This window comes from Chrysoperla carnea, chromosome 2 (assembly GCF_905475395.1).
Source record: "Chrysoperla carnea chromosome 2, inChrCarn1.1, whole genome shotgun sequence".
Lineage (NCBI taxonomy): Eukaryota > Metazoa > Arthropoda > Insecta > Neuroptera > Chrysopidae > Chrysoperla > Chrysoperla carnea.
The window spans coordinates 4,957,677-4,985,068 of NC_058338.1; the positions used below are offsets into that span (position 1 = coordinate 4,957,677).

Sequence of the window (27,392 nt, forward strand, 5' to 3'; positions counted from 1 at the left end):
ACAGATACGATAGGACAAGCTGTTGCGTTGTATGAATGCAGAGAGTGGGAGATTTGTTGCATACTAACTTACTAGTTATCTGTAACTAAAAAACTCCCACCTCCAAGTGTCTTCCAAGTAATTCAATGTATGTGTATAATACCTCTCTTTTAGATGCATTACTAAACGAATGTATTCTGTATTCAGTCATACTACAGACATATTTATATCCCAAGATGCTTCAAACACACACTGTATAATAATTATAATAAAAAATAATATTTTATTAAGTATGTACTTTGATGTGTGTTATTTTAAAAAAATGGAATAATATTCTATAACCAAAGATACTTTTAATTTCTTATCTTAAATATAATATAAATATATTTATAATAATAATTATAACTTACTGACAATATCAGTCATTTTTTGGACAACTGTGGTAAATGTTGGCCGTTCGTTTGGATTCTCAAACCAACAACTTTCCTGAAAATCGAAAAAAATAAATTTTATTTACTTTAGAGACATTACAATCTTCTCAGAAAAGAAGATATCTTGAACAAAGAAGCCAATTGTTAAAAATATCTAAAAATTGAACAAACCTGTAATTCCACAAGATCTGGCGGAGTAGCTTTATGTGGCTTCCATTTTAACGTATGATCTTTTAAATGGGTTAATACTGTTGTATCACTTAAATCACTAAATGGTAAATCACCCTGGTGGAACAATTCCCACACTAAGCAACCCCACGACCATACATCACTCTTCGTTGAGTAATCATCTTCGTAGACAGCTTCATGTGGCATCCATCGTAACGGTATCACTTGGTTTATGTGCTTACAATATTCCTCTCTATAAATATCTTTTGTTAGTGCAGCTAACGATATTTTGGCTGTTAATTGGCTGGTGATTAAACAATTACGTGCTGCGATATCTTTGTGTACTAGACGTTGATCGGCTATATGTTCAGCTCCACGTGCAAGCTGCAATGCAATTGAGACAATCTGTACAACGGATAATGGTGGTGGAGTTGGATTATTCTTTTCGGAATTATCTTTCTTTGTCGCAACCAAAAATCGTTTAAGATCACCCTGCAAAAAAATAATAATAATATTTATGTTTTGTTTACTAGATCTTGTATACAATTTTTTTTTTAAACATCAAAGCCTTTCGGTTTTAATAGATGATACAATGCTGGACAATTTCATGTCAAAACTTACCCAATCTGTGTATTCCAGAATCATGTAATGTGGTTCAATTTCACGCGATAAACCAATTAATCGTGCAACATTTTCATGTGTTTTCTTATTGAATAAATCAATTTGACGTTTAAATTCCGCTAAAGTATTATCGTCTTTTGATTCAATTAACGATTTTACCATAACAGATTGTGGTTCACTAGAATCTTCTGATACTGAAGCCCGTTTACTGGCTGTCAGTTTTGCAATCATGATGTCTCCAAATTCACCACGCCCTAAAAATTAAGTAAAATTATCATTATTAAAAGAAGGAAACGTAGATCTACGTAAAGAACTTTGAAGCATTTTTTCTAAGCACAGTTGGAATCGGATGCTAGTTGTCCGTAGACAATTTGTGGTTCCGAATGTGCGTTTTCGAAAGAAGGTCGAACTGAAAGGAGTTCTCCTGACTGATGAAGAAAAATAAATACTTATTCAGGTGTGTTCTTCACTTCAAATTGAGAGAATATCTGGATTTACGGGGGATTGAGGCTTATGGAATTAATCTGTGAACGATTTGAGAAAAAAAAGCTTACCGATATGAACAATATCCTTCAAACACTCTCGAGATATTTGTAACTTATCATAGTTCGACTTTGATCGTTTACTATGATTCGAACTTTGTGAATATGCTGTATCGGCGCTATCACTTTTATGCGCATCACCATTCGAGTGTGAAACCTTCTTCGTGGCTGTACTTTCGGATGGGCCACATGTTGTAGTCTCAATAATAGCTTTGTCATCAGTTTGATCTTTTGTTTCGTCAGTTTCATTTTTAGCGTCTTCAATATCCAACGGTAATTTTCTAGAACGCCTTCGAAAACGACACCATAGCATTAGACCAACAACTAGAATCATGTAAGCGGCTGCTACGCTTGTTGTAATTAAGACTGCTTTTGTAATCATAGCACCGTCATTTTCGGAGCTACCATCGGCACGGTATTCGTCACCGGCTACAAAAAAGCATATATGAAGAATATTTGTCAAAAATTGAAATTTTTGAGTAACTTACGTTTTACGAATAGTTTCGTTTCTTTTCGATTCAATCCCGCACTATTACCGGCGGTACATCCATAATTATTTTCATCTTCAATTCGAACTTCTTTAATATAAAGCGAGCCATTTTCCATAACTTCGAATCTAAACAAAAACAGTGATTTAGAAAATAAGTCACCTCGGTTAGTTCAGCTAGGGCAGAAATATTGTATAAAGTTAATGGGGCAAGTCTGTCAAGATTTCCCTGTCCAATAAACATGGTACTGCGGAAGCCGTGAGGCAAGTTATTTCTAATTACTCTACTGAAGATGAACTCGATGGAAGTGCGAATTACATTCGTGGAATTACGACAAAAAGCTTCTAAGACCACATCTTGTTTAAATATGAAATGGATATTAGTTTAAAACGAAAAATTACGTCAAAGTTTTACTTTAGAAAAGTCTTACCTATTATGATCGAAATCATTCATGCGTAAATTCTTATCCCATTGGATTGTAGGCTTCGGATCACCTTCAACAACACAATGGATCATAATTGCAGCACCTTCAACTGCTTCTGTAGGATTTTTTGGTTCTACGCTGAATTTTGGAGCAACTAAAGAAAAAAAACGAAATTAAAATCTTTAATAATTTGAGAGGATTCTATAATTTCCATAGCACGTTTAAATCCAAGCCTGGCATAATTAAACTTATCAAAATTATTGGATTATCTCTTTCCTAGGTCTTGGATTGGGTTGAATGTGTTACGAAAACTACAAAAATTGGATATTTACCCACAACTTCGACTTTAATCGTAGCATTAATAAGTTCATCGCCATCTTTAGCAATACAAGTGTACATTCCAGCATCTTCACTTTGAACGCTATTAAATAATAGCGTACCATTGACATCGTCCACGTGACTTGGCAAACTATCAGCACTATCAATTTTAATATCTTTCAAATTATTTGCATGTTTAATTTTTATCCATCGAACAGTTGGTGATCCCGACGTACCACCTTGAGCCTTACAATGTATTTTACCAACCGATCCCAATTCTAATTTTTTATTCACTGGTGGTGGTGAAAATTTTAGTTTTTCTGCAATTAAATTATAAATAAAGCTTTTATATTAAGAATTTATTTCAAATTTTGATTTCACTTACCAATAACAGATAAAGTTGCGGCATTACTAAAAACAGATGCTTGTGCTTCAGTACGAACTTCACATTTATATTGTCCTTGATCTGTGCCCACAACAGAATTAATGAGCAGTGTTCCATTATATGGAAAAGTTCTCACTCGATATCCATTTTGAGTATCTACTTAAGAGAGCGAAAATTATTAGTAATTAAAATAGTAAAGAAGAAACTTAAAGAAGAACATTATCTTACCATCGAGAACCACTTTGCCATTTTTCCTCCAACGAGTAATCGTTACACCATTTGGGGTGTTTGTACCCTCATAATCACAGTTAAACTCGACTGGTTCGCCTTCATTTAATTCCACACTTCTGGGATGTTCAATAATTATGGGAGGTTCTGCAAAAAATAAATTATGATTCAAGAAATGGCTACGACGTTCATATTGATTAGTGGATCTTTGCGAAGGGCGTCTGAAAGCCCAAACTGTGTATAACCACAGCTAGACCATTCGGCTGTGCTCGCCTGAAACTCACTAGAACACAGTTGAGAACGGTCGTGGAACTCTTGACAGGAAACTACCACCTTCATAATATGGGAATCTCTGAGGATTCCACATATAGGGCCTGTATGGAGGACGATGAAAGCTGCAGTGCGTTAAATCTATAAAATTTGTGGGCTGCTTTCTGCGTATTGCCTGACCTCGGCAGTATCCTATTGCTTCATCTGCTTAAAATAGACAGATTGACAGATTGTTTTCAAAGGAGGACACAGCGGATCCCTTGGTCTAGGTGCTAAGGACAAGTAGAATCAGCAACTTGTGATTTCGATCAATTTTTATACTTACTCGTAACAACAAGCAGAAATGACAATTCAGTAATTCCAGCTTTATTCTCAGCAACACAAGTATAGTTGCCCGAATCGTGATTATACTTTGCATTTGTTATGATTAATCTGGTACCATCTACTCGAACGGTTCCACTATCGGATATCTAGAGCAAAAGTATCAAAAATTTATAATTCAGCCAAAATACTTTCTGAATTTGGGACTTACAGTATGATTATGTGGACTTCTCCACCAAGTTCTTGGTGTGGGTAATCCATTTGGTGGTAAACAAGTTAATTGAAAATCCCCACCTTCTGCAATTATACCCATTTGATGTTTTGGTAAGGCCGGTTCAAATGACTTTGGTGTTAAATCATTTAGATCTGAAAAGTTTTAAGCTATATTAAAGCTTTGTATTGATATTAAAATACTATCTATATTTTTCTAGCATAAGAAATATTTTCTAGGAAATTGCCTAAACCTTACATGCTAATTTCAACACAGCTGTATAAGTTTGGGGAACTTCTGTTGAATCGCCTCGCATTCCAATACACGAATATACACCTTCATCGAATTTATTAACATCCTTAACAATTAAACTTCCATTTGATAGCACAGATATTCTAGAAAAATAATACAACATTTTAAATATTTGCCTCCGTTACACTCTGTATATTAGAATGAAATTTCTCTTACTTTGAAGTATTTTCAAGTGGACCATCTTTCTTGTAATACCATTGCAAAATATCTGAATTCTTGTAAACGCAATCAAAATGAGCTGATTCTCCTTCTTTAACTAATTGATCCTTCGGTATAATTTCAATTATTGCTGTATGGTCGCCAGGAATTGCTAATGCAAAATTAGAAATACTCATTACAGAACCAGCCTCATTTTCTGCTTGACACTTATAGATTCCATTATGGACGGGTGTTGCTTGTTTAATATGTAAACGACGTTTTTTGATTGTAATATGTTGGCTTTCGTAAACTGGTTCCATATTCCTGTGTAAAAAGTATGCATATTGTATTTATCTTTGAAAAAATTTGCCAACTGGTAGTCGAAATTGTAACTACTGAATTCGGGTTTTTTCTGATTTAAATGAGTACGAATTCGTATCGACAGCTGACGAGTTGCAACTCCCAGTTATCAATAATTTTGGAACTTGAGATTGTAAAAAAAAAAAGTTTTTTCGGAGTGTTTTTGCAGTTTAGAAATGAAATACCCGTATAAATAAATTTATTGCAGATTTAATAGATAACTTTTCTTATTTTCAGATGATGTTTTTTTCTGCTTCAAGATAATAGACAGACAGACACACACACATAGCGGCCAAACTAACAACTTAAAAATGGTTAGTTAAAAATGATTTACTTGGCTAGACGCAAAATTTGGGTAAAAAAAACAGCTATTTTATCGAAGATGATGACTGATATTTGTGTGACATTATGGCGCTGAAATCTTCATTGAAAAACCAAATATTATAATTAGATTAAGTACTTACCGGAACCATTTTACTTTGATATCTCCGGTGCCATCAAGATGACATCTTAAAACAACTTCCTCATTAGGTTTAATGTAAGATGCAGACTCTGGTGTTTGTAATTGAACTGTTGCTTCACCAATCCCTGAAAACAAAAGAAAAACAATTAAGATTTTGTTTCTATTTTCGTTTTTTGTTTGTGTGGCATAGTTTTAGTTTATTACGTCGTTCAAAATCGATTGCCTTGCTTGATTGCTAAGGGATGCGATATCATGTTATCACCCCAAAAAGTTATATGCACTTTTGGAAGTATTTTAAAAATAAAAATTGGTAAATAAATGTGTTTTTTTTTTTTTTTAAATGTTTAATTTTTAAAAGAATAAAAAAGTATTATTGAATTGTAAACACATATATCAATGTAAATAAACTAATGATACCATATGTCTTAATAGACAAAAGAAGTAAATGAAATTCTTTTAAACGAACCCGCTCAGTAAGCTCTACCAATTTTTATACCCTGTATATATGTAATAAATATCAAGGTATACTTAGTTTAGTTACAGGTTTGTAACGCTTCAACAATATTGATGTTATGAACATAATTTTAGTATAGGTGTTCATAAAATCACCTAATTAGTCCATTTTCGATTGTCCGTCAGTTCGTCCGACTGTCAACACAATAACTCAAAAACGAAAAAAGATATCAAGCTGAAATTTTTACAGCGTACTCAGGACATAAAAAGTGAGGTCGAGTTTGTAAATGAGCAACATAGGTCAATTGAGTCCTGGGTCCATATGTATAAACAGCACTGTTTATCCATAAGGGCGCAAATTAGGACAAAACTTCAAAGCACTGACATTCAACACTTTCTAAACAGGATATTTCAACAATTATCTCAGTCAATTGTTTGTCTTCACTTGTTGAAACCATTTTCTATGCTATCGCCTGAATGTTGATAATTCCAGGTTTATCTCGGTTTGTGACCACTTTTGATTAATGATTAAAAATGCAAGTTTTTTTTTGTGTAGAATCTCATTTTTTCCACTCTAAAAAGAAATTTTAATCTAGAAGCCTATCATCGATATACTTCTATATATCTATACATTAAAAATTTTCTTTATAATGCTTATCCAATTTCTTTTCAATCAACTTAACATGATTCTCTCAAAGAAAGTTTACATATACATTTTTTTTTCTTCACTTTTTATATTTACATCTGATTTTTTCTGTAAATATATACCTTCATGGCGTCATGATTTTTTCTACACATTTGCATACGATAGTGTATAGCCCAGTTAAAAAAAAACGCAACAATCTACGAAAAATTCGATTCAGACACATAGCTACCGCCAGAAAAAAAAATTTCAACAAAGCTGCCAGCTAATTACCATTTTATTATATAACTTGTGGTCCGTTTTTCACCCCTTAAGGACAACATTTCGGAAAATCTTTTCTTATCGGATGCCTACGTTATAAAAAGAACACACCCTCTAAGTTTCAGGTCTTTACGATCAGCAGTTTAGGCTGTGCGTTGATCCGTCAGTCAGTCATTCAGGACAAATCATTTTATATTTATTTACAAGCAGTCAATATGGTAGTCATAAGCAGACTTACGACTAATAAAAGAGTGGGCTATTTTTTATCAGACAATTCATTGATGCATTTTAATAATACTATTGTAAATTACTATGGTTTGTTAATATTCAACGCGTGTTGAATGCTAGTTTAAGCCTGTTATCGTAGTTCTATTTGAAGAGTTGTCGCATGGCAAAGAAATTTACCCATAGAAGTACAAAGTCGCCCCCCAAACGATTGATTGCAGTAGAGAGAGGCAGTAAAAAATATGCCTAAAATTTTAGTCTCTTTCCATCTCTTTAACTGCAGTCAAGAATTCACTAATTCCGTTTTCTATGTCTATATATAGCTCTATGGTATTATCTCTATGAATTTAACCAATAGCTAGATAACTTTTTTTCGGTAATCGCGTTTTTTTTGAACGAGACTATACGTACACACGTTTGGTAGTAAGTATTTTCCTTGTATACAAAGTTACAAAAAATGTAAATAATAAAAAAAAACGATACCACACAGATGAGAGAACTAAGAAGATCAAAGTTATCAAAGAATCCGACAAAACATTCATTCATATTGCATTGCATTGAGGTTCATAGGCACATGCTGCTGCTGTACTAGTATTTGTTGTTAAGTTAAAGTCTATTTTACACTATGTACATTTATTAATTATTCATTTTGTTCCATGTGTCTTTTATGGATGAATATTAATGAGAAATATAATTTAAGTGCTTAACTGGGTGAGATTAATTCTCTTTATAGCACACTCAATCTCTTAAAAGCCGCTACTTGATCACAGTTTAAATAGTAGAGTTACTCCCGAAACTCTTCCGTAAGGGAAATAGTGTAAACGTGCATAATGATTTGCAATTAGTCTGCTTAAAACTGGAATACAGCGCAAATGAATTCCGCCATCTTTTATTGACTGATTATATGAAAGAAAACGCTCCACTCTGCCCTGCTGACACCGACTCCAAAAATAACAATAATTTTATCTACATTATGTTATTGTTATTTTTTTACTTTTTAGTGCATATTAATTTGTTTTGGAAAATTTTTTCTTTTGAAGTCGGTTTTCTTTTTGTTAAATTTTTTGTTGTTGTAATTTTTAGTGAATCTAAAATGCACTAAATATATAGAGATATTGAGTTATTCGTTCTCTTGTCGTGCATACTTAATGCAAATTTAAGGCTTTTATGGTTTTCTCATGGATGCCGTTGTCAGAACTAGACCAAAATGAAATGGGACCACACGGGAAGCACCAGCTTTCACACAGATAAAGAATCATCAAAATCGGTTCACCCAGTCGAAAGTTCTGAGGTAACAAACATAAAAAAAAATACAGTCGAATTGATAACCTCCTCCGTTTTTATTTGAAGTCGGTTAAAAAATGAATTGAAATATGAGAACTTTTGATCAATTGAATTATAAAACAAAATCCACCCATATCATTCATTCATAATTTAATTAAAATATTTGTCTATTGTGTTTGGTTGGTATAGAAGATGTAGTTAGTATATTCACATAATTTATATCCGTATGAATTTAAATTAATTAATTCACTAATTGTGTTGAATCTAGTTTATGGTTTGTGTGAAAAATTACTTAGAAATTCAAATCATCACACATAACTTTCTCAAACATCTTAAAACGTGTTCTATATGTCGTGCTATTTAGAGTACAAGGAAATCTGGGATATTATTAAGGAGTAGGTAATATCGTAGAACCAATTTTTTCTTCTATACATTATTGTTATCAAACTGGAATGGATTTTAATTAATCTAGATTTTTTAGAAAACATTTTGTTTGTCCTTTGATTTGAATATATTACAGATCGAGGCACGACGGAGATACGAAGGAGACCAATTCTGTCGCGATATTCGTGTTCAGCGATCCCAAAAACCCCCGAGTAACGAGTTTGTACTGATTATATGTTGAATTTCTCGAAAACTTCAAGAGACGGCAGGGATATCGTTGAGCACTAAGTACCTCTGAGATCAATTCTGTTACAATATTTGTGTTCAGCGACCCCAAAAACCTCCGTGTAACAAGTTTGAAATCATTTTCATCACTATGAACCGAATTGTGAATTTAGTATCTTCAGTGCTTATGGCTCCCACTCAAGAAAAGCTTGCGAGGACGCCATACCAAGGTCTTAACAGATTAGGAGATAATCTGAAAAACCAACAATTAAAGGCATGGACCAGCTACGAGGGAGGGTGAATCGCCAAAAGCCTGTTGGGTGAAAGAAACTCGCTCGGTAACAGAGCCGAGGAGATCTTGAAACTAAACAGAGCTGATATTAGAGTCATCGTAGAGTTACTCACATGGCATGATAACAAGTTCCAACATCAGATTGGAAAAAGACAATGTCCCGCGTGTGACTGATGCAGAATTCAGAAGAAACATCGATCCACTTTCTCTGTTATTGCCCGGCGCTCATACAGCAGCGAAGGAAATGGTTTGGTCCGGCCATAGTCGAACCAGAAGAAATTAGGAAACTCAGCGCTAGGCAAATTCTGGGTTTCAGTACATCAGTTGGTTATAATAGCCACTGAAAAGTGTAGCGGGGAAAGAGTACAAGGGTCTATTTGGCTAGGTGCTCTGGACCATTGCTTCGAGGCGCGATGCTCGAGCATGGCCCGCTAACCTCCATACCCTACCATACCATACCATACTTTGTACATTAGTCCTGACATGTTCTTTGAGAATATCGCTGTCTTGCGTTAAATTAAATTAAACTCATACAGAACAAAGACAGATTTGGAAGGAAATTGAGTAGAAAAATGTAGACGATATATATATAAAAACTTAGTTAATTAAATAATTATTGGGTGATGAAAATGATACTATAAAATGAAAATGTATATAAACTTTGTGTCAACTTTTCATTTCATTTTCGAGAGACATTCAAACTATATATATGCTTAAATTCAATGCTAGTATAATTTTTTAATTAAGATATATAGTGTTTTCTAAGGGTTGTTTAAAAAAAATAATGGGAAAAAAATAAAACTTTCAAGTTAACCTTTTGATTCTGGACTGTTTTATTGAATTAACTTTTCATATTGTCTCTATTCTCTTGATTATATTCCACTGTCATTTCTACATTCAATTTTTTTTCCCACTTAGTTTTCCACCAATAGTTATAGTTGCTCGTTCTGTTTGGCTATTAAATGTTTTCTTCTATTAATCTTTAACAATAAAAAAGTTTTTATAGCATTGCTTCGTCATCAGATTAAAGTAGTGATTGTCCTTTTTTCAGTATTTTATAATCAAATGTTCGTTAATGATTCTAGTCGTAATGACAGTCTCATAGTCTTGATATAATTCGATTGTGTTTTCATTCTTTATTTGTCTGATGACGTTTATATTTTAAAAGTTTTGTGAAAAATTGAGAAAAATTAACTCTGCGAAGTAGTAAATTCGTTCATTCAAGTTAAAATAGTCATGCCCAATTTGAAATTAATTCAAATTACAGTCGTTTGAATCTTTAGACCTGTAAGAAGTCTGTGTCTTAATTCTGAGGCTGAAATACTTTCTCATATGCTCTACATCCAACAGTCAAAAAAAAAGTCACTACGACACTTCTTGCAATACAATAGAATTACCTTGTCAATTTGTATAGTCGCGTCATTTTAGAATTTCAAAGAGAATTTTTGTGTACCTCGACCTATCGGGTCAATTTTTATTAAAGAAATTTTCAGAAAGGTGCATCAAACATCTTACCTGGCGCCGCTAGATGGTATGGCTATTGCTATGGGCCAAATAGGCCAATTTCAAAATATTCAACAAAATGGGGCAGAGACGAAAAAAAAGAGGGTTTTCGGGGTCGCTGATCACTATTTCGAAGTTAGAATGTGGATATACTTCCTCCCCTTTTTTGGTGTAATTTGGTCCCCACTGGCCCATCACAACAATATTCTTTAAATATTCAACAAAAGTATACTCGGGGTTTTTGTCTGATAATAGCTCTGAAGTTAGAATTGCTGGTCATAGTTCTGAAGTTAGAATTTTGATACACTTCCCCTCTCTTAAGGCAATTCGTTCCCGCTGGTCCAAAACAGCAACTGTACATATTCGACATAATTATGAATTATGTCACATTTCTATTGAATGCATTCTTACCGGTTACTTTCTTCAGGTGTTTTTTTCCGGATTCTTTTTTTTTGAGTCTATTTTGCTCGGTCTATTTTTCCCGAGCCTATTTTTACCTTCGCTACTTTTTCCGGGGCTATTTTTCCAAGAATCGTAAAATTCAAATCGTGCAGACGTCAATATCAGTCAAATAAGCTAACTTATAGAATCATAGTTGAAACGACCCACCCCACGCTTTGAATTTTACATTACAATTAAAATTACTAAGTACTTTTTAATGTAATAACCGTGTTTTTTTTTTAAGTTTATTAAACTATAATTTACGTACTCACTAATTACTTGCTCTAATTAAATATGTTAGTATAAATTTAACTTAAAATAAATGCACTTATTTCACAGTATTCAATATATTACGTTATACGTATATGTTTATGTATATAATCTCTTTGTTAGATACATTCATTTCATTGAATGAAATGTATATAATGTATAACGTGGGGTGGGTATTTATTTTTGTTTTATTTATTTCTTCTTGTAGTTAGATAGTATATGTTTTTAATGCCAAACGGAAACAGACAGTTTTTTGTTTTTTATTTATATGTATGTATACAAAAAAGATTGAAGATTGTATATCAAAAGTGTACATGAAAATTAAATGAAAACAGTAATAAACTGACTGACGTTTATATTTTTATAAAGATATAAAAAAATATATATATATATATATATATATTAATTTATTATATGGGTAAACGATTATATTGTTTTATATATATGTGGGTTTACACTGTTTTTATTCCTTGTTTTGATTCCTATTCCTTGTTTTGAAATTCGTTCTTATTTATATAAATGTTTTCTAGGAAATATGTTAGTCCTCAGTATTACAACTGTAGTACAATAGGGAATATCATGTATTTTTTTATATTTTTAATTCATTGTTTACACCGTTATAACAAAGTAAAAAAATATAAATACTGCTTAAAAATGTTGTAATTAAGTGTCAACAAATATTTAAAATACATTATAATTTTGAGATATTTAAACGCAGTTTTTTGGCGCTCTCTTTTGATGACGTATAAGTACATGATCTGTCAATTGGTGACAGTTCAATGTATAATTTATACTTAAAAAAATGAATTTACAACACAAAATTTACACTCGTTATTATTAAGTTTTCTAATAAAAAGCCGTAGAATAATATAATTTAATGAAATACCATATAAAATGTAAGTAATTAATATCATACAGTATGTCAACAAATTTGACAAGCCCGTACAATGATGTCACGTCCGTATACAAATTTTCTACGACCATCAATGAAAATTAGAAAAATTAATTCAATTATTTTCGCAAATCAATAACTTTTTTTTAATTCATTCCAATTTGTTTGTATTACAACAAAATCAAATATTATATTATCAATACATACATATAAACCCTTTTATAAAATGATTAGCGTTTTGAATTATTAATAAAACAATACTATTCTCCATCGGGATTTAGTGATTTACGTTGATGATTTGTTTATTTAGGTGACACAAAAAAGAATAGGCTAGACAGATGTGTATACTACTATATGGGTTGTTCTACAAATTAATGGAGAAACTGTGTCCTTATTTTGACCCCACATTATTTGTGGATTCTAGTTGCGAAATTCAATCTATTATCAAGAATATAACGTCCTTTGTGAAAGAGTTCCGTGAAGTGCAAGATGGTTGTTTCGTACCCGAAAAAAAATGAAAAATTGGCGACGATCGTAAAACTCGATTCAGTTTGGAAAAGGCATACATATAAATAATTACTATAGAAATGAATGGTCAAATAAACCTGGTTCAATTCATTTCGAAAAGTGAAATGGTAAAATAATTAGGTATTTCAAAACAATAATTCAAAAGGACAAAGTCAACTCAAATATTTTAATTTCAATTAAAATATTTCCAAAAATTAGTACCAAAAAATGATAGGTCTATAAGTATCCTTTTCATCTCATCTGATGTCCTTGACCATCACTTTGATTTTGATTTAAGAAAGAGCGGTATAAGTTTAAAGTGTTTATCTGTGCGTCTGTGTGTTTCTCAGTGGCATTGTAGCCCCTAAACGGTCGGTTTACAAGGAATAAATCGCATTTGTCGGGTTTTTTTTTATATTTTGTAAATTTCACTTGTGTAGAACTACACGTATATTACATTCAATGCTATGCTTATGCTCCCGACAACATAAAATATTTTTTTTGGAATGTTTACATTCGATAGATTAAAAAAAAAAAAAATTTTTTTATTGTTTTTATTATAAAATTGTTAAACAATTTCAATAGTTTTAGTTTTTTTTTTGTTTCCAAAATAATGTGTAGTCATTCGTCGCGTCAATATGGTTGAAGATATTATGATGTGTTAATTGTTTTTTCATTTCAATGGAACACATAAAACTTTCATGGTCCTATGAACATAAATCAAGCATAAAGATATATCTTTAAAAAAAATATTTGATTGAAAATGATCGGAAATGGTTTATTGATTAGATAGTCTTATAATAATTATTGTTTGAAATTTAAAGTTTAATCGATTACGAATCGAACTTTAATCTATACTATAAAAGTATTCTGAAAAAAAATTCTTAATATTAACCGGTATGAGATTCGTCTCAAACTCATCGCGAGATCAAATATGGCGAATGGTGCCACGAATGTGATGCAACTACCGTACGGGGTTGAGTGGTGAAGCTGACACAATCGCATGAGTTGTTTGTATGAAAGTAATACACTGTCTAAAAAATTTCAAATATTGTTGTTTTGAAATGCAACATGTACCGTTAAATTAAGACAGAAATTAATCAATTCAAAATACACTAAATAACATAACCATTCTCATAACAGGTTATGTTATTTATTAAGTTAATTACTCTCTATGTTATTAGTTAATTAATTACTCTCTTAAGGTGTTTGGTTTATTAAACGGTACTTACATATAAACCAAATACATGCTTTGTAGTCAAGTAATGAGTTATTTTTGGCTTTACAATACCACGCAACTACACTACAAAACTACAAAATATACAATATATTGTGTGCAAGTGATGCTTATAAATTTGATAATATAGATATCGCTCTTCAATCATCAATACTTTAACTACAGTCGTCTCTGTTCATCAAATGATGGATCTTCGATGAACTCATAATTAAATAAAAATTTTGTTTTTATATCATCGATAACCTCATATTTTTATGGTATTATTATAAACTACAAGATTGTCTAAATATTTTAGATAGTTTTTTATCACACTCTCTAGATTATTTAGAAATATCCAATTGAAAAGGATAACCTATATGAGTCATAATTTTTTCAACCAACTTTGAAAGATAAAATAATAATAAAAAGCTCGATGACCTAGGAAATTTTTGTGATTTTTGGAAACTTTGTTAATCAAAAAATGTATTTATAAAGTTTTATTGAAATCCCTAGTATTATTCAATCCTTGCATATCTCCTTAATTGATCGGTAAAGTACCTAAATTTTCGTATACTAAACTTTAGTATACTAAAAATGCGAATCATTATCTACTAATTTATTTTCTTCTATCAGTGCCGAGTCATTTAGTTTAAAAAAAAGTTGTATTACTGCAGTTTAACTTTAATTTACTTTTAATATAATTTTTCTTTTATGAATACATATTTTAAAAGAATATCAAAGTAAATAATTATTATTATAAATATGTATTAATTAAATATTAAAATTTATTAAAACAATTTATTATAAATATACGCATTAAATAATAATAATTATAAAAATATTAAAATATAATTAATATAATATACGTATAATAATTATTATTACAACATTTTTATTTTACCCTTTTAATAATTATTCACTAGACCGAAAATACGATTTTGTTAAGAACAAAAAATGTTAATTTTTTTGCATTTTTTTTATGGCAATGCATGAATAAAATTATAAAAGTGCATAAATAATTTTTTTTTTTTTTAATATTAATTTTGTTTAAAGGTGGTTTACTCATAATAATCTGAGCCTGAAAATGCTAAGGCTCTTTTTACTAGACACATATTAAATTTTTTGAAAATTCATATGAAAACAATTATGAAAACAAACAATTGACTGAGATAATTGTTGAAATACCATGTATAGACAGTGTAGATTGTTTGTTTTTTGACGCCATGTAAGTAAATAAAGATATTCCATCCACTTTTAGATAGCCACACATTCATAACTGATTGATATTCCCATTTAATACTATAAAATGTGCAATTAATTTGCGCCCTCGCGGGTAAACAGTGATGTTTATAAAAAAACTATTCCAAACAAAAGTTGTTTATTTTTTTTATAAGGAACATTTTTTATATTTTTGTTCTATTTCTAACGGTTTACAAGATGAGTTTTACGAACCCAAGACCCTAGATTGATCCATGTTGCTCATTTATGAACTCAAACTTGCTTTTTACGTCCTCAGCATGCTATAAAATTTGTTGTGAATTTAATTTTTTTTTTCTTTTCAAATAATAAAAATAGCATTTTTTGTTTTGTTTTAAAGAAAGGGAAGTTTTTTGCATTTATACGATTTTAATCGCCAGGAAGTTTGATTCTATGACTTAACTTATTGCACTTGTTAGGTCATTTTATTCAACCATTTTATATCTATTATAATGTTTTATACAATTGTTTTATGATTGATTACAAAAATGGTTAAGTGATTATTATATGGCATCAGATATTAAGTATATATGATTATCTTTTTTACTTTTTATTAATACAGGATGTTTTAAAATTGTGGGGATGTGTGCGAAGTCTTTAATGATTCACTTGTATAATAACAATGAATAGAGGAATTAAAATATATACCTATGGGTTAGCAGTTATAATTAGTTTGATACATTCATTCATCCTCACAAAATTTCACATTTATAATATTCGCGTGAGTTTTATTGGAGTTATAAAAACAAGTATTAGATACGTTTATAGAAACAGTTTTCTGAAACTGTATAAACATTAGTAAAAAACGGCTTACTGTAAAAATTGAGCTATGAGTACTGCATAGAGAATATATTTAAAAACACGTAAAACATAAAAACATTAATAAAAAAAAAAACATAATTTTTAAAAGAACTATTAAATATTTTTTATTATGCATTTTATAAATAAATTAAAATAAATTGAAATATGAAATAATGTACAAATATAATTCTTAATAATCATAAAAATAGTACCTGGGATACCTATTATAATATAGATGGTACTAGTAGTGAACCATAGATGTTTATATGAAAGTTAGATTGCTTATAATGATTACAAATGTAGCTTTAACCAAACAGTACTCGGGTCAATCGTTCGGTAATCTTAAGACCCGTGATGAGAAATTTATTCACGTGATCTGCACATGCGTCAAATATTTCGCACGGTAAATACTCTTTAACTTTGTAAATTTTAAATAAATTTATTTTTTTTTTGTACTAGCTTATTAAAAAAAATTTTGTTTGCGCGATTATTGAATGATGATGCGCGGTTATTGATTGAATCAGTTTAATTAATTTCACAATATTTCTAGTCACCCCGGTAACTCAGTTGGTTAAAGCTTAACCAATTCCGTCCGCGGTATGCCCAGGGTAGCGGGTTCGAAAGTATAAGCAAAACTTAACACAATTGCAACACAAATTCATTATCCCAGTGGTTCTATACCCACAGTTTGGATTGCTAACTTCTTGCCAAAGTTAGCAATCCAAATGATCTTTAAACATTTGTGAGAACAGTGAGTGTATTAAAAATATAATTTATTATATATGCATGTTATATTAATATAACACTTTTTGTTATATAATGTTGTAAAACAAATATAGCTTTTTATAATAATTATGTATAAATTTAAGGTTAAATTACTCATATGACTTCTATATATGATATATGGTCTAAAAAGCTCAATTTTATTACACACTGAAATAATATTTTAACCCGAAAGTACAACAAACAGTGCAGTAATAAACATGTAGTCCATAATTTTCCTCTATTCAGAACTATCACATTTATTCGTGGTATACCCTACCAACTTCCTCATAAGTATTACATATATTTTTCCACTTAGCCGAGGGTTGCATATAATTATTAAGTACTTCTTTTTTTGTTTTTTTTAATTCTATATTTTTTATTTTTATTTTTAAGTATCTAAGTACTTCATCATATGCAGTTTTTAACGATATGAAATTATTAAATTTTTTAAATTATCTTTTGTTGTAATATGAAGTCGAACTTTTTTAGCAAATAAATTTCTATTACTCCAATAAACAATTTCTAAATTTTGATCTATAGCACCAAAAGGAGTTAAGCTTTGTTCCCCCTATAGATCAAAAGTTACACGGTACCTAGTGGTGCTTTTTCCCAAAGGGTAGTAAACACCTCTTCTACGGGGGTGGAAAAAGCCCATCACAACTATTAATTAAATTACCGCGTACGGAATTGCATACCGCGGACGGAATTGGTAATGCCTTAACCAACTGAGCTAATAGGGCGACAAACTATTAGTAAGTTCTACAAAAAACTTAGGAAATGTAAAAATTGAAATAATTTGCACGAAAATTAACGGAGTTTTAATGAAAACAAAGTTTATCGTTAAATAACTCGGAAAATAATGAAGTTTATATTTAGTACATGTTACTGAAACTATTTAAACAAAACTCCTGTAATTGAATGCAGAAAAATTTCTCCAAAGGGATTGTAAATCGAATTACCACTTGCACAATGGCCACAATTTTGATTCTATCGTCAATTTTTTACTTTGGTCACAAAATCGAATTCTTTGGAGTAATAAACAGATTCCACTGTATTATTTTTTGTGTTAGTAATTTTGCTCACCTTTAATTTCTCCGCCATAAATAAATTAATGTGAGATATTATACGGCCAACGGCATCAGGTATAAAAGCAAATATCTATACATCTATGTGCCTATATAACCATCCAGACAAAGGGACATACAACTTACAACCTCTTCGTACAAAACTCTGTTCCAATGGGATTATAAACATTTAGATTATTTGGTAGAGAAACTTGAAACATTTATAGAGTTGTTCTTTTTGCATCGGTGCGGTGTACTACAATTAGTGTAACAAAATATTCTATAGGGTGATCCAATTGGATTTATACATTTTTAATTTGAAATAAAAGGAAAACGCTGTGAAATATCAACGACGATTTTAGACATTGGATCATGGCTTTGAAAAATTATTTATTAATATCAGTCCGTTTACAATGTTGAATTACAATACATCCTAAAATCTATAGTTCCTAGCCTAAGCTTTACCTAAAATACATCATTTTATTAATTAAATACATCGAAATATATAACCAATTTACATCGTTTCTTAAATGAAAAAATCTTATATAAAAAACCATTGATATCTAAAATTAACCTAAGTTGGACGGATAAGCCGTCCCTAAAACAAATATACAATTTAGATTACACCGAATCAGTTGTAATCGACATTATGTGGCATACGATATCGTTTCCTGAAAAGCAATGTAAGCGAGTCAAATTAGCCCAGTATATTGATTTCCGGGAAAGGATTTTTGCGGGAAGATTGGAAATAGGATTTTGAAATGGTTTGGATGAAGATTTTGATTGCCCAGTGCCCAGTTTCTCTGTGGGGAGCTTCAGCCAAATATCGAAGGGGGGATTTTGAAATCGTCCAAAGATAACGATTTTGAAACTTTTGCATTTTCGCAAGCTGCGAAGATGCAACGTTCGACGAGATTGGTGCAGCGTACGTGAGTACGGGCCGGATACATGACTTGAAAAGTTGATGTTTCAGACGTTCGTCCAATTTACTCCTAGTGTTGAGTAATGGGTACAACCCAACAAAGGATGCGTTTCCAAGCGCGTTTAAAAAATTCCAATTTACACGCGGTATAACAAGTGTATACACCTTGGGGGTATAAATAGAACATACCCATGAATGCAACAAGAACAGTGTAACTGTATATGAATAATAAGAACAATAGTAACAAACTTTAATTAAAGATAGAGATGTTATCAGAATAATTACAATTTCAAGAAGAAAATGTTGGAGAACAAGTTTTGTGTCATTTGCAATATTAACTTGAAAAAAAAGTTTAATGATTTTTTAATTATTCATTGTTTTTATGGAGGTAGTTTCCTCGGCTAATATACACAAACCTTTGGGTTTAATCTTATAATCCAGAATACAAAAATGAAGTGTTGAAGCTTCGATATGCGTTGAGATAGTTGTAAGACGCTTGGAGAGTGGGAGTTTCGTAGTTGAACTACAACAGATAAGCCACGATACACGTCACTTTTCCAACTTCATATAACACCTATAATACCTCTTACTTAGATGCATTGCTTAACGCATGTACTCTGTCATACTCGTGACATTTATATACCTAGATGTAAATCGAACATTCTGTATATAAAAATAAAAATACACATGTTGATTTCGAAAGTGATTACAAGTGAATCTGAAAACTATTCACTAATTGTTTCGTAACAGGTTAAAATTACTCACACATTCAACTCGTATGCATGCATGAGCAATTAGTGATGAGATTTGGAGAAAGTGAGAAAATAAAATTTTTATTCAAACAATGACAGACATTTTATAAAAATGGTATGTGTGGTCTCTGCCTATTGTTTTAACCTGTTCATGTTTTTATATAAATTTTAGTACAAATTGCAATTAACAATAACGAATACTTGTAAAGTCTCTAGTATGTGAAATAATAATGGATTTCAACAATCTCTGTTACGTTTTTTTTTGTGTCTAATTTGAATGCATTTATAAAAAAAAAATAATGCAATTAATTGTGTAGACTTTATGTAACTTTAACCCCATACTCCCTTATTCACACTATCATGATGCTCGGGAAATTGTTTTCAATTTTAGTTTAAAAAAATGACCACGAACGTACGCATAGGCGTCGCTAGGATTACATTCAGAGGCGTGAATCTGCATCTACATTTGGGTTGGTAAAAACAGATCGACAATTTTCTGCAAAAATGCATTTAAAAAAATCGATTTTAAATCGGTTCAATTCATTTCGAAATGTGAAATGGTAAAATAATTAATTCAAAACAATAATTGAAAAGAACAAACTCAACTCAAATATTTCAATTTTAATTAAAATATTTCCACAAATTTGTCCCAAAAAATGATAGCTCTCTAAGTATCCTTTTCATCTCCTCTGATGGTCCTGGATCATCACTTTGATATTGATTTAAGAAGGAGTGTTTTAAGTTTAAAATGTTTATCTGTGCGTCTGTGTGTTTCTCAGTGACATCGTAGCCCTTAAGGTCGAACCGATTTGATTAAGAACATTTTATAGCTTCCAAAAATCTGTTTACAAGGAATAAATCGCATTTGTCGGGGGTTTTATAAATTTTGTAAATTTTACTTGTTTTTAAATGAAAAGACGTCTAAACAATTTTTTTCTAACTTCAAAAAATTTATGATAAAACCAAGAACAACTTAAAAATTTCATATATACAAGAATTCAAAAAAATCATCTTTTTTTTTTTTGAAGAGAGGTATTTTTCAACAAGAACTGAGAAAAGCAGATCAGTATTGAATATAATATATTATTTCAATCAAAAAATTTATACCAAAAACAAGTTTCTTTAACCTAATCATATATTGTTTTATTTATGAACCATTTTATAAAGTCTCGTTTGATGTTTGTGAATCCCATACCGTTTTTTTTATTTTATCCTAAGAATGTTTTTTAATGTACAGGTATTATCAAACCATAATACACTTACGAAACAAAGTTTTTTTTATTTTGAAGTTAAAAATTTATTTTGAAGGAGCGTTATGAATATAAAAAAAAAACAAGCTCGACTCGTACGGAACACCGTAGTGGTATACCGGTGGCTAAAAACAGACCAGAGAAATGATATACAGATTGTCAAACGGGAAAATAGTTTCAAAGGGACACATCTTATACCGGCATCGAATTCGATCTAAGTTTTCAGGTTCAATTAAAATCTTACTCTGATTCATGACTGACAAACATTAGATCAACGCTTTTTAGAAAGTTGTTCTTTATAAATACACAAATATTTTTTTGGGGCAAATTTTTTTGTAAACCGAATAGTTTAGACAGTAATTGATACAAAAAAAATCTAGCTTCTTGTGCGTTTGTTCATTCAATTTGAACTAAAATACATAATTCATAAGTTCAAAAAAAAACATACATAACATTTTTTGATTTCAGTACACTCAGTATTTAAAAACGTGTGTAAGCCATATACAACTTCCAGTAGTAGTTTTTTTATTTTAAGCTTATTTTCCCCAAAAGTATAAACTTATGCTCTGTTTCGAAGGATAACGATGTGGGGTGGAAGTGTGACATAATTTATGGGTTTTTTGAGATATCTGATATAAATATCATATGTGTTCCCACTACTTTTGGGCATATCAAGCGGTCCCCTTTATTTGGCAGATGGTATAAAAAACGGAGTTGATATCAAGAATGTGGAGAGTGGAGAGGGGTTTTACGTCATTTAGTTTGTTATAGGGATCCTCTAACAAATGAAAACCATTCACATTAGCCTACCCTAATTCAGTCTGAATGTGACCTTCGCAACATTATTGTACGCAACCTACGTTGCGCTTTTCACAAACCTTAGCATGCTTTTCATCGAAACGGACAATACACTCACGGACAAACCATACTATGTACATTGTGTTGAAGTTGTAAGTTGATACAATGCATAATATTTTGTTTTTGAGTTTTTTTTTTACTTTTATAGTAATTTAGCATTTAGGTCACTCCTTCACACTATGATAAAAAACATCTTCTATTTAAGTAATGTTTTTATTGGTTGAATTTTATTTTGATGAATGTATTTTTTATTAATTGATTAATATAAGAGTAGGTTAATTATCTCGTAAATTAGACCTCAGACCTAAATTTGGTAAAGATAATTTTCTTCTTTATTTTCGCAGCTTATTCAGGAAAGCGAAAGTGAATTATAAAACAGCCTATATTATAGGGAGGAAGTCGCCCTATTAGATCAATTGGTTAAGACGTAACCAATTCCGTTCGCGTTATGTTTAGGGTAGCGGGTTCGATTCCCGCCGTCGCAACAAAATTAGTATAGTGCATGGTATATGCATGGAGGAAGTGCACTCAATCTCTGAAATTGAGGAGCTGATAAATGAAATTATCAGCGGAAAGGTGGCAAAACATATATATGGTATCACAATGGGCTCTATAGCCTAAGTGTGCCCTTCGTGGACAGCCAATATAACCTAACCTAACCTAACCTATGAGGGGGGAAATTTGAATTTAGTGGTAGAGCTCTTCTGCTCACGAGTTTTTATATATATATATAATAATATATTCCAGTAGTTTTCTGTAACACAAAGCGACAAATAAACCTTCTACATTATATTATTTTTACTTCATAACATTCAAGAGATTCAATTCAAATCATTAGCAAAACTAAATTTAAAGGTATAAAAAAACAACAGCTCCAGCTAACAACTACTCTTTAACTCTTATAAAAACGTAAAGCAGGTGTTTTCAAATATGTATGATTTTTAGTTTAATAAATGGATAAAACTTGTTTCAACGATTGCTTATTTATACTTGATTTCGTTATAATAAGGATGTTTTTATTGGTTTTGAAATCAGAGATATATACATATACTTCTTTAGATAGCTAACTTACTTTTTTCTTTTCTTCTTAATATTATTTTTATTTTATTAGCGAGCCTAAATGGTCGAGCGGTCTAAGGCGTTTGTCTTCGACTGTTAGTCGTAGTAGACTTAGGTTGCGGGTTTGAATCCAGGCAGCAGCAGTGTGAACAATTTGTAATTAATGGGAGTGCAGAATTGATCACATTGTCGTTCCTTGGATAAGAACGAAGTAACCGATTCCACCCACATTGGTGGGTAAAGATTAACAAATAATGATGTGGGTGGCCTCTGTTATAGGCGTATATGTCAGAGAAACGGAGGTTAAACCTCATTAAATATTATTTTTATTTTTACTAATCTTTTCTTTATGCTAATTACTATGTTGGGATATATTTTCAATTTATAATTATTGCTAATTAATGAAAGTGTATATTTATGAACAGTCAGTGAGTTACATCCATAGAGTTTATACAACTAGAGAACGCCAGGGCCCCCAAAATTGCGATATGATGAATGAAAAAGAAGACTGCCAGTGAGTTCCCCTGTGTCCTTGTCTAATCGATTTGCCATTCGCTACATTTTTTTTACAAATGTGTCGACAGGTATTATTTTATTACTCACTTGTGAAAACTACAACCACATATTGGAGAATGTACAAATTAACATTTTAACCACTTTTTTGTTTTTCAGAAAAAAAAATACAAAACTGTATATAACCTCTTTAAACGAAACAAATTTAATAGTAGAAAATCTTTATGCATCATATGATTATGACATATGACTATGACAAGGATATAGGGGAACTCGCTGGCAGTCTTCTCTTTCATTCATCATATCGCATCCACTTACAGGCTAGCAGATCTCTCGCGTTCTCTATGTATATAAAGTCTTTGGTTACATCACTCATAGTTAGGTCTAACTCCAGGGGAGTACCGAGAGTAGCTATAAACGAGCATGTCAATGTCAAGTGTCAAATGTTAAAATAATGTGGTTTTTTTAAGTCAAAAATTTCTAATTTCCCACTTCTAGAACAAAAATTCTTGTTGTGCATTACTTTAATATAAAAATTAACCAAATATAACCAAAAATTATAACCAAATTGGTTCCTTCAATGTCATTATAACCGATTTTGACTATAGTCGTGTTAACTCTGGTTAGCACAACTAATGAATGTTTGAACTCATCGTCCTGTGATGATGAAATTTTAAAAAATGGATTAAAACAAAAGTATGGCTTTTCAGAGGGGAAGATTTGTTAGTACGCTTATGCTTTTCTCCACTATATAAATACATATATACATATTATAATATTATAGGTAATAAAGATGTCAATGAAACTAATTATCATTTTAATTGAACATAAAACTTCTTATGTTCGTGCATTAAAAACATTAAAATTGTGAACTTTATAAGCGATATAAAAAAAATTAAATATATTAAATATACACCACCCCACTTTATGTGCTTCATCCATAAACTAACTGTTTAAATTTTCGTTTATTACAACAAGCAAAAGGCTACACACATACAGATGTGTTATTTTAGGAAATGAAATGTTTTTTAATGGAAAATGATATTTTCGATTTTGAGGACTTTTCGGATAATGGACGTTTTTGAAACACGTTAAATATGAAAAGATAAACACACACAACTTCAGTACATGAATTATTCAAATTTATCCGCAATCAAGTACGTTTTTTTAACTGTGAAATAAGACAGAAAAGGTGGTTGTAATAATTGGCAAAAGTAAAAACTTCGAATTTTTCGAGGAAAAACTTTTCTTTGATTTGAAAAAGGTAAATAGCACGTATAATGTATACAGTACATTAATTTTAATATTAATTCACTAGAATAATTAAAACTTGAAAAGAAATACTATATGTACAAAGTGATTCATTTGGGACAGTACATCATTAGATTGTTCCGATTGGTCAACCAAAAATAGACTTACGGTAGAAAGTATCATACAAAATACTTTTTTCTTTTTGTACCCCGACGACGGACTTTCTCTGTTACTGCCCGGCGCTCATACAGCAGCGAAGGAAATGGTTTGGTCCGGCCATAGTCATAGGTCAAATTAGGAAACTCAGCGCTAGGCAAATCCTGGGTTTCAGTACATCAGTTGGTTATAATAGCCACTGAAAAGTGTAGCGGGGATAGAGTACAAGGGTCTATTTGGCCAGGTGCTCTGAACCATTGCTTCGAGGCGCGAGCTCGAGCATGACCCGCTAACCTCCATACCATACCATACCCCGACGACAGCGAGGGTTATGTGTTTGACCGGTATGTATGTATGTAAGTTCATCTGTTCCCTCATAACTTCTAAACTACTTAACGTAATTTGACAAATGAGCTATCGTTGAAAGGATCTTGATCGTCCGCTGATTATAGGCTATGTGTCGTCACATTAAATTGAATAAGGCGTCCTCCAGAGAACATAAAGTCATGAAAAACTATAATCCCACCGACTACACAATGACGCTCTCAACATTTTGCATCTGAAAATGATTTTAATTGCCATGAAAATTTCAGATGAAAATCTTTACGTGTTTTTGAAGGGAGGGGTTTAAGTTTTTGCTCATTATTTTATTTTAAACTGTCGTGTCATTTTGATTCTATTTACCATGCAAAGGACGGGCCTGTTGTAACGTTGTAATCCTGGCCTATTCGAATCAGCAAATAATTTTATTACACGTTTTTTGTTCCGCTTTGTCATTTCTGGTAAAAGTAAAACATTCAAAAGGCATCCAGTGAAAAATTTTGAGTCTGTGTTTTACTTTTTCATTTTTATTTGTTTTTTTTACTCTTTCAGTCACATTCAAATACTTTCTAAACCTTGTGTTTTTCCACTATTCGTGAAATAGTTTTATCACTTGCTAGTTATCTGAAGCTATAAAAAACTGCTATATACAGATATCACACACACAAATAAACAAACATACACTCAAGGGTTATGTAATAAGCGGAGGGGGGTTGATTATATAATAGTTCGTTTTTATATGTACCCCCACAATAACAACATTGACTAATAATAAATTTTAGAAACGCCAGGACAGAATAAAAAAAAACATACATACTCGTAAAACAGCACACACCGGAGCTTGTTTATACTTGCCTATGTATGGTATAGTTGTATGTGGTGTGCGAACGAACCCTAAAGCTAAAATGTGCTTATGATCTCTAACCATGCTACATACACATAAAAACAAAAAAACCAACCACCCCTTCTTTTCTCGAAAAAACATTATTGTATTAATAACACATATAATGACGCATTTAAAACAAAGAAAAGTGTATTTAGAGAACATTATTTGTATTGTGTACACACACAATCAAAGAAATTGAATCGACTTGAATAAACACAAAATTATCCAAGAGACGAGAATAATGTGTGCAGTGTTAAACACAGAAAGTGGTAAAGAATGTTACTGATAAGATTTCAAAAAAAAAAAAAGTTATACATCCAATTTAAATTGATGGATTTCCAAAAACTGGACTGTGGCAGAGTAATTGATGGAGTTTCACCCTACTCGCCCGTGTAACATATCGGCAAAATCGCCATATCTGACAGGCGCATGTTTTGTCCATAATCAGTAGATTTATAATGATCCCTCGATGGAAGGTATTACTTTTGAAGTATCTCACATGAAAAATGGTCATATTTTTGGCTAGATGTTAACAAATTACAGTACAACCTCAGTATAAGAAATCGGAAGGGAACAGATGGTGTTTGTGCATTAGCTCCTGTTTACAAAATGAGACCCCTATCACAAACGAAAACATAAACGTATCCACGCCAAAATTATTACGTTTTCATCCAAAAGATTGGCAAGCCACGGAAGTCTTGGTTTCCATTGTTTTGAACACGATCGTACTTAATAGATGTTCTTTCAAGTTATTTTTCATTACATTTATTTTCGCAAAATATTCTATTTCGATCTTTGTTTAACATAAAATTTAAGGAATATAACTGCATATCCTATCTCTACATAATTATATTTAATGAAAAGAGATACATTTATATAGTATTCTAGATATATTTGATTCTGTTTTTATCAAAAATGTTCTTTGTTTCATTCATTCATTACTAGAGTGATACCCACCCGCTTCGCTGGGTTTAAAAGTAAAGATTGATAAAGATTGATTTCGCTTATCTCCTTTCTCTAACATTCGAAATAATGGTAAGGATTGTTTTACACAGGTAAAATATATGTATGGTTTTCTATTTTTTTAAATGTATAATAGTCGTAATTATTCAATGAGTATATCAGAAAAGATGGCCGTGAAATATAGACTATTTTTTACAGAAATCTGTACTTTATGGTAATGTCAAATGACTACTTTTACAGATATCTGTAATTTATAACAATGTCAACTTAAATTAATTTTTAAATTTTATTAATATATCTTTATAAATTATATCTCATG

The 27,392-nt window shown here is 31.1% G+C and overlaps 1 protein-coding gene across 1 annotated transcript in view; it reads right to left on the minus strand.

The window, feature by feature from the left end:
* Window positions 1-378: 378 nt before the first annotated feature.
* The window catches only part of LOC123294275 (inactive tyrosine-protein kinase 7-like), a 69,081-nt gene continuing 42,067 nt past the window's right edge, over window positions 379-27,392 (minus strand). The window contains exons 4-17 of the mRNA XM_044875401.1: window positions 5,661-5,784; window positions 4,855-5,160; window positions 4,645-4,781; window positions 4,387-4,541; window positions 4,180-4,324; window positions 3,585-3,731; window positions 3,357-3,512; window positions 2,986-3,291; window positions 2,660-2,807; window positions 2,230-2,357; window positions 1,754-2,170; window positions 1,200-1,453; window positions 582-1,070; window positions 379-465 (exon numbers count right to left, since the gene is read on the minus strand). Of these exons, the coding sequence (XP_044731336.1) occupies window positions 379-465; window positions 582-1,070; window positions 1,200-1,453; window positions 1,754-2,170; window positions 2,230-2,357; window positions 2,660-2,807; window positions 2,986-3,291; window positions 3,357-3,512; window positions 3,585-3,731; window positions 4,180-4,324; window positions 4,387-4,541; window positions 4,645-4,781; window positions 4,855-5,160; window positions 5,661-5,784 (2,999 nt within the window). The remainder of the gene's footprint in view (window positions 466-581; window positions 1,071-1,199; window positions 1,454-1,753; window positions 2,171-2,229; window positions 2,358-2,659; window positions 2,808-2,985; window positions 3,292-3,356; window positions 3,513-3,584; window positions 3,732-4,179; window positions 4,325-4,386; window positions 4,542-4,644; window positions 4,782-4,854; window positions 5,161-5,660; window positions 5,785-27,392) is intronic.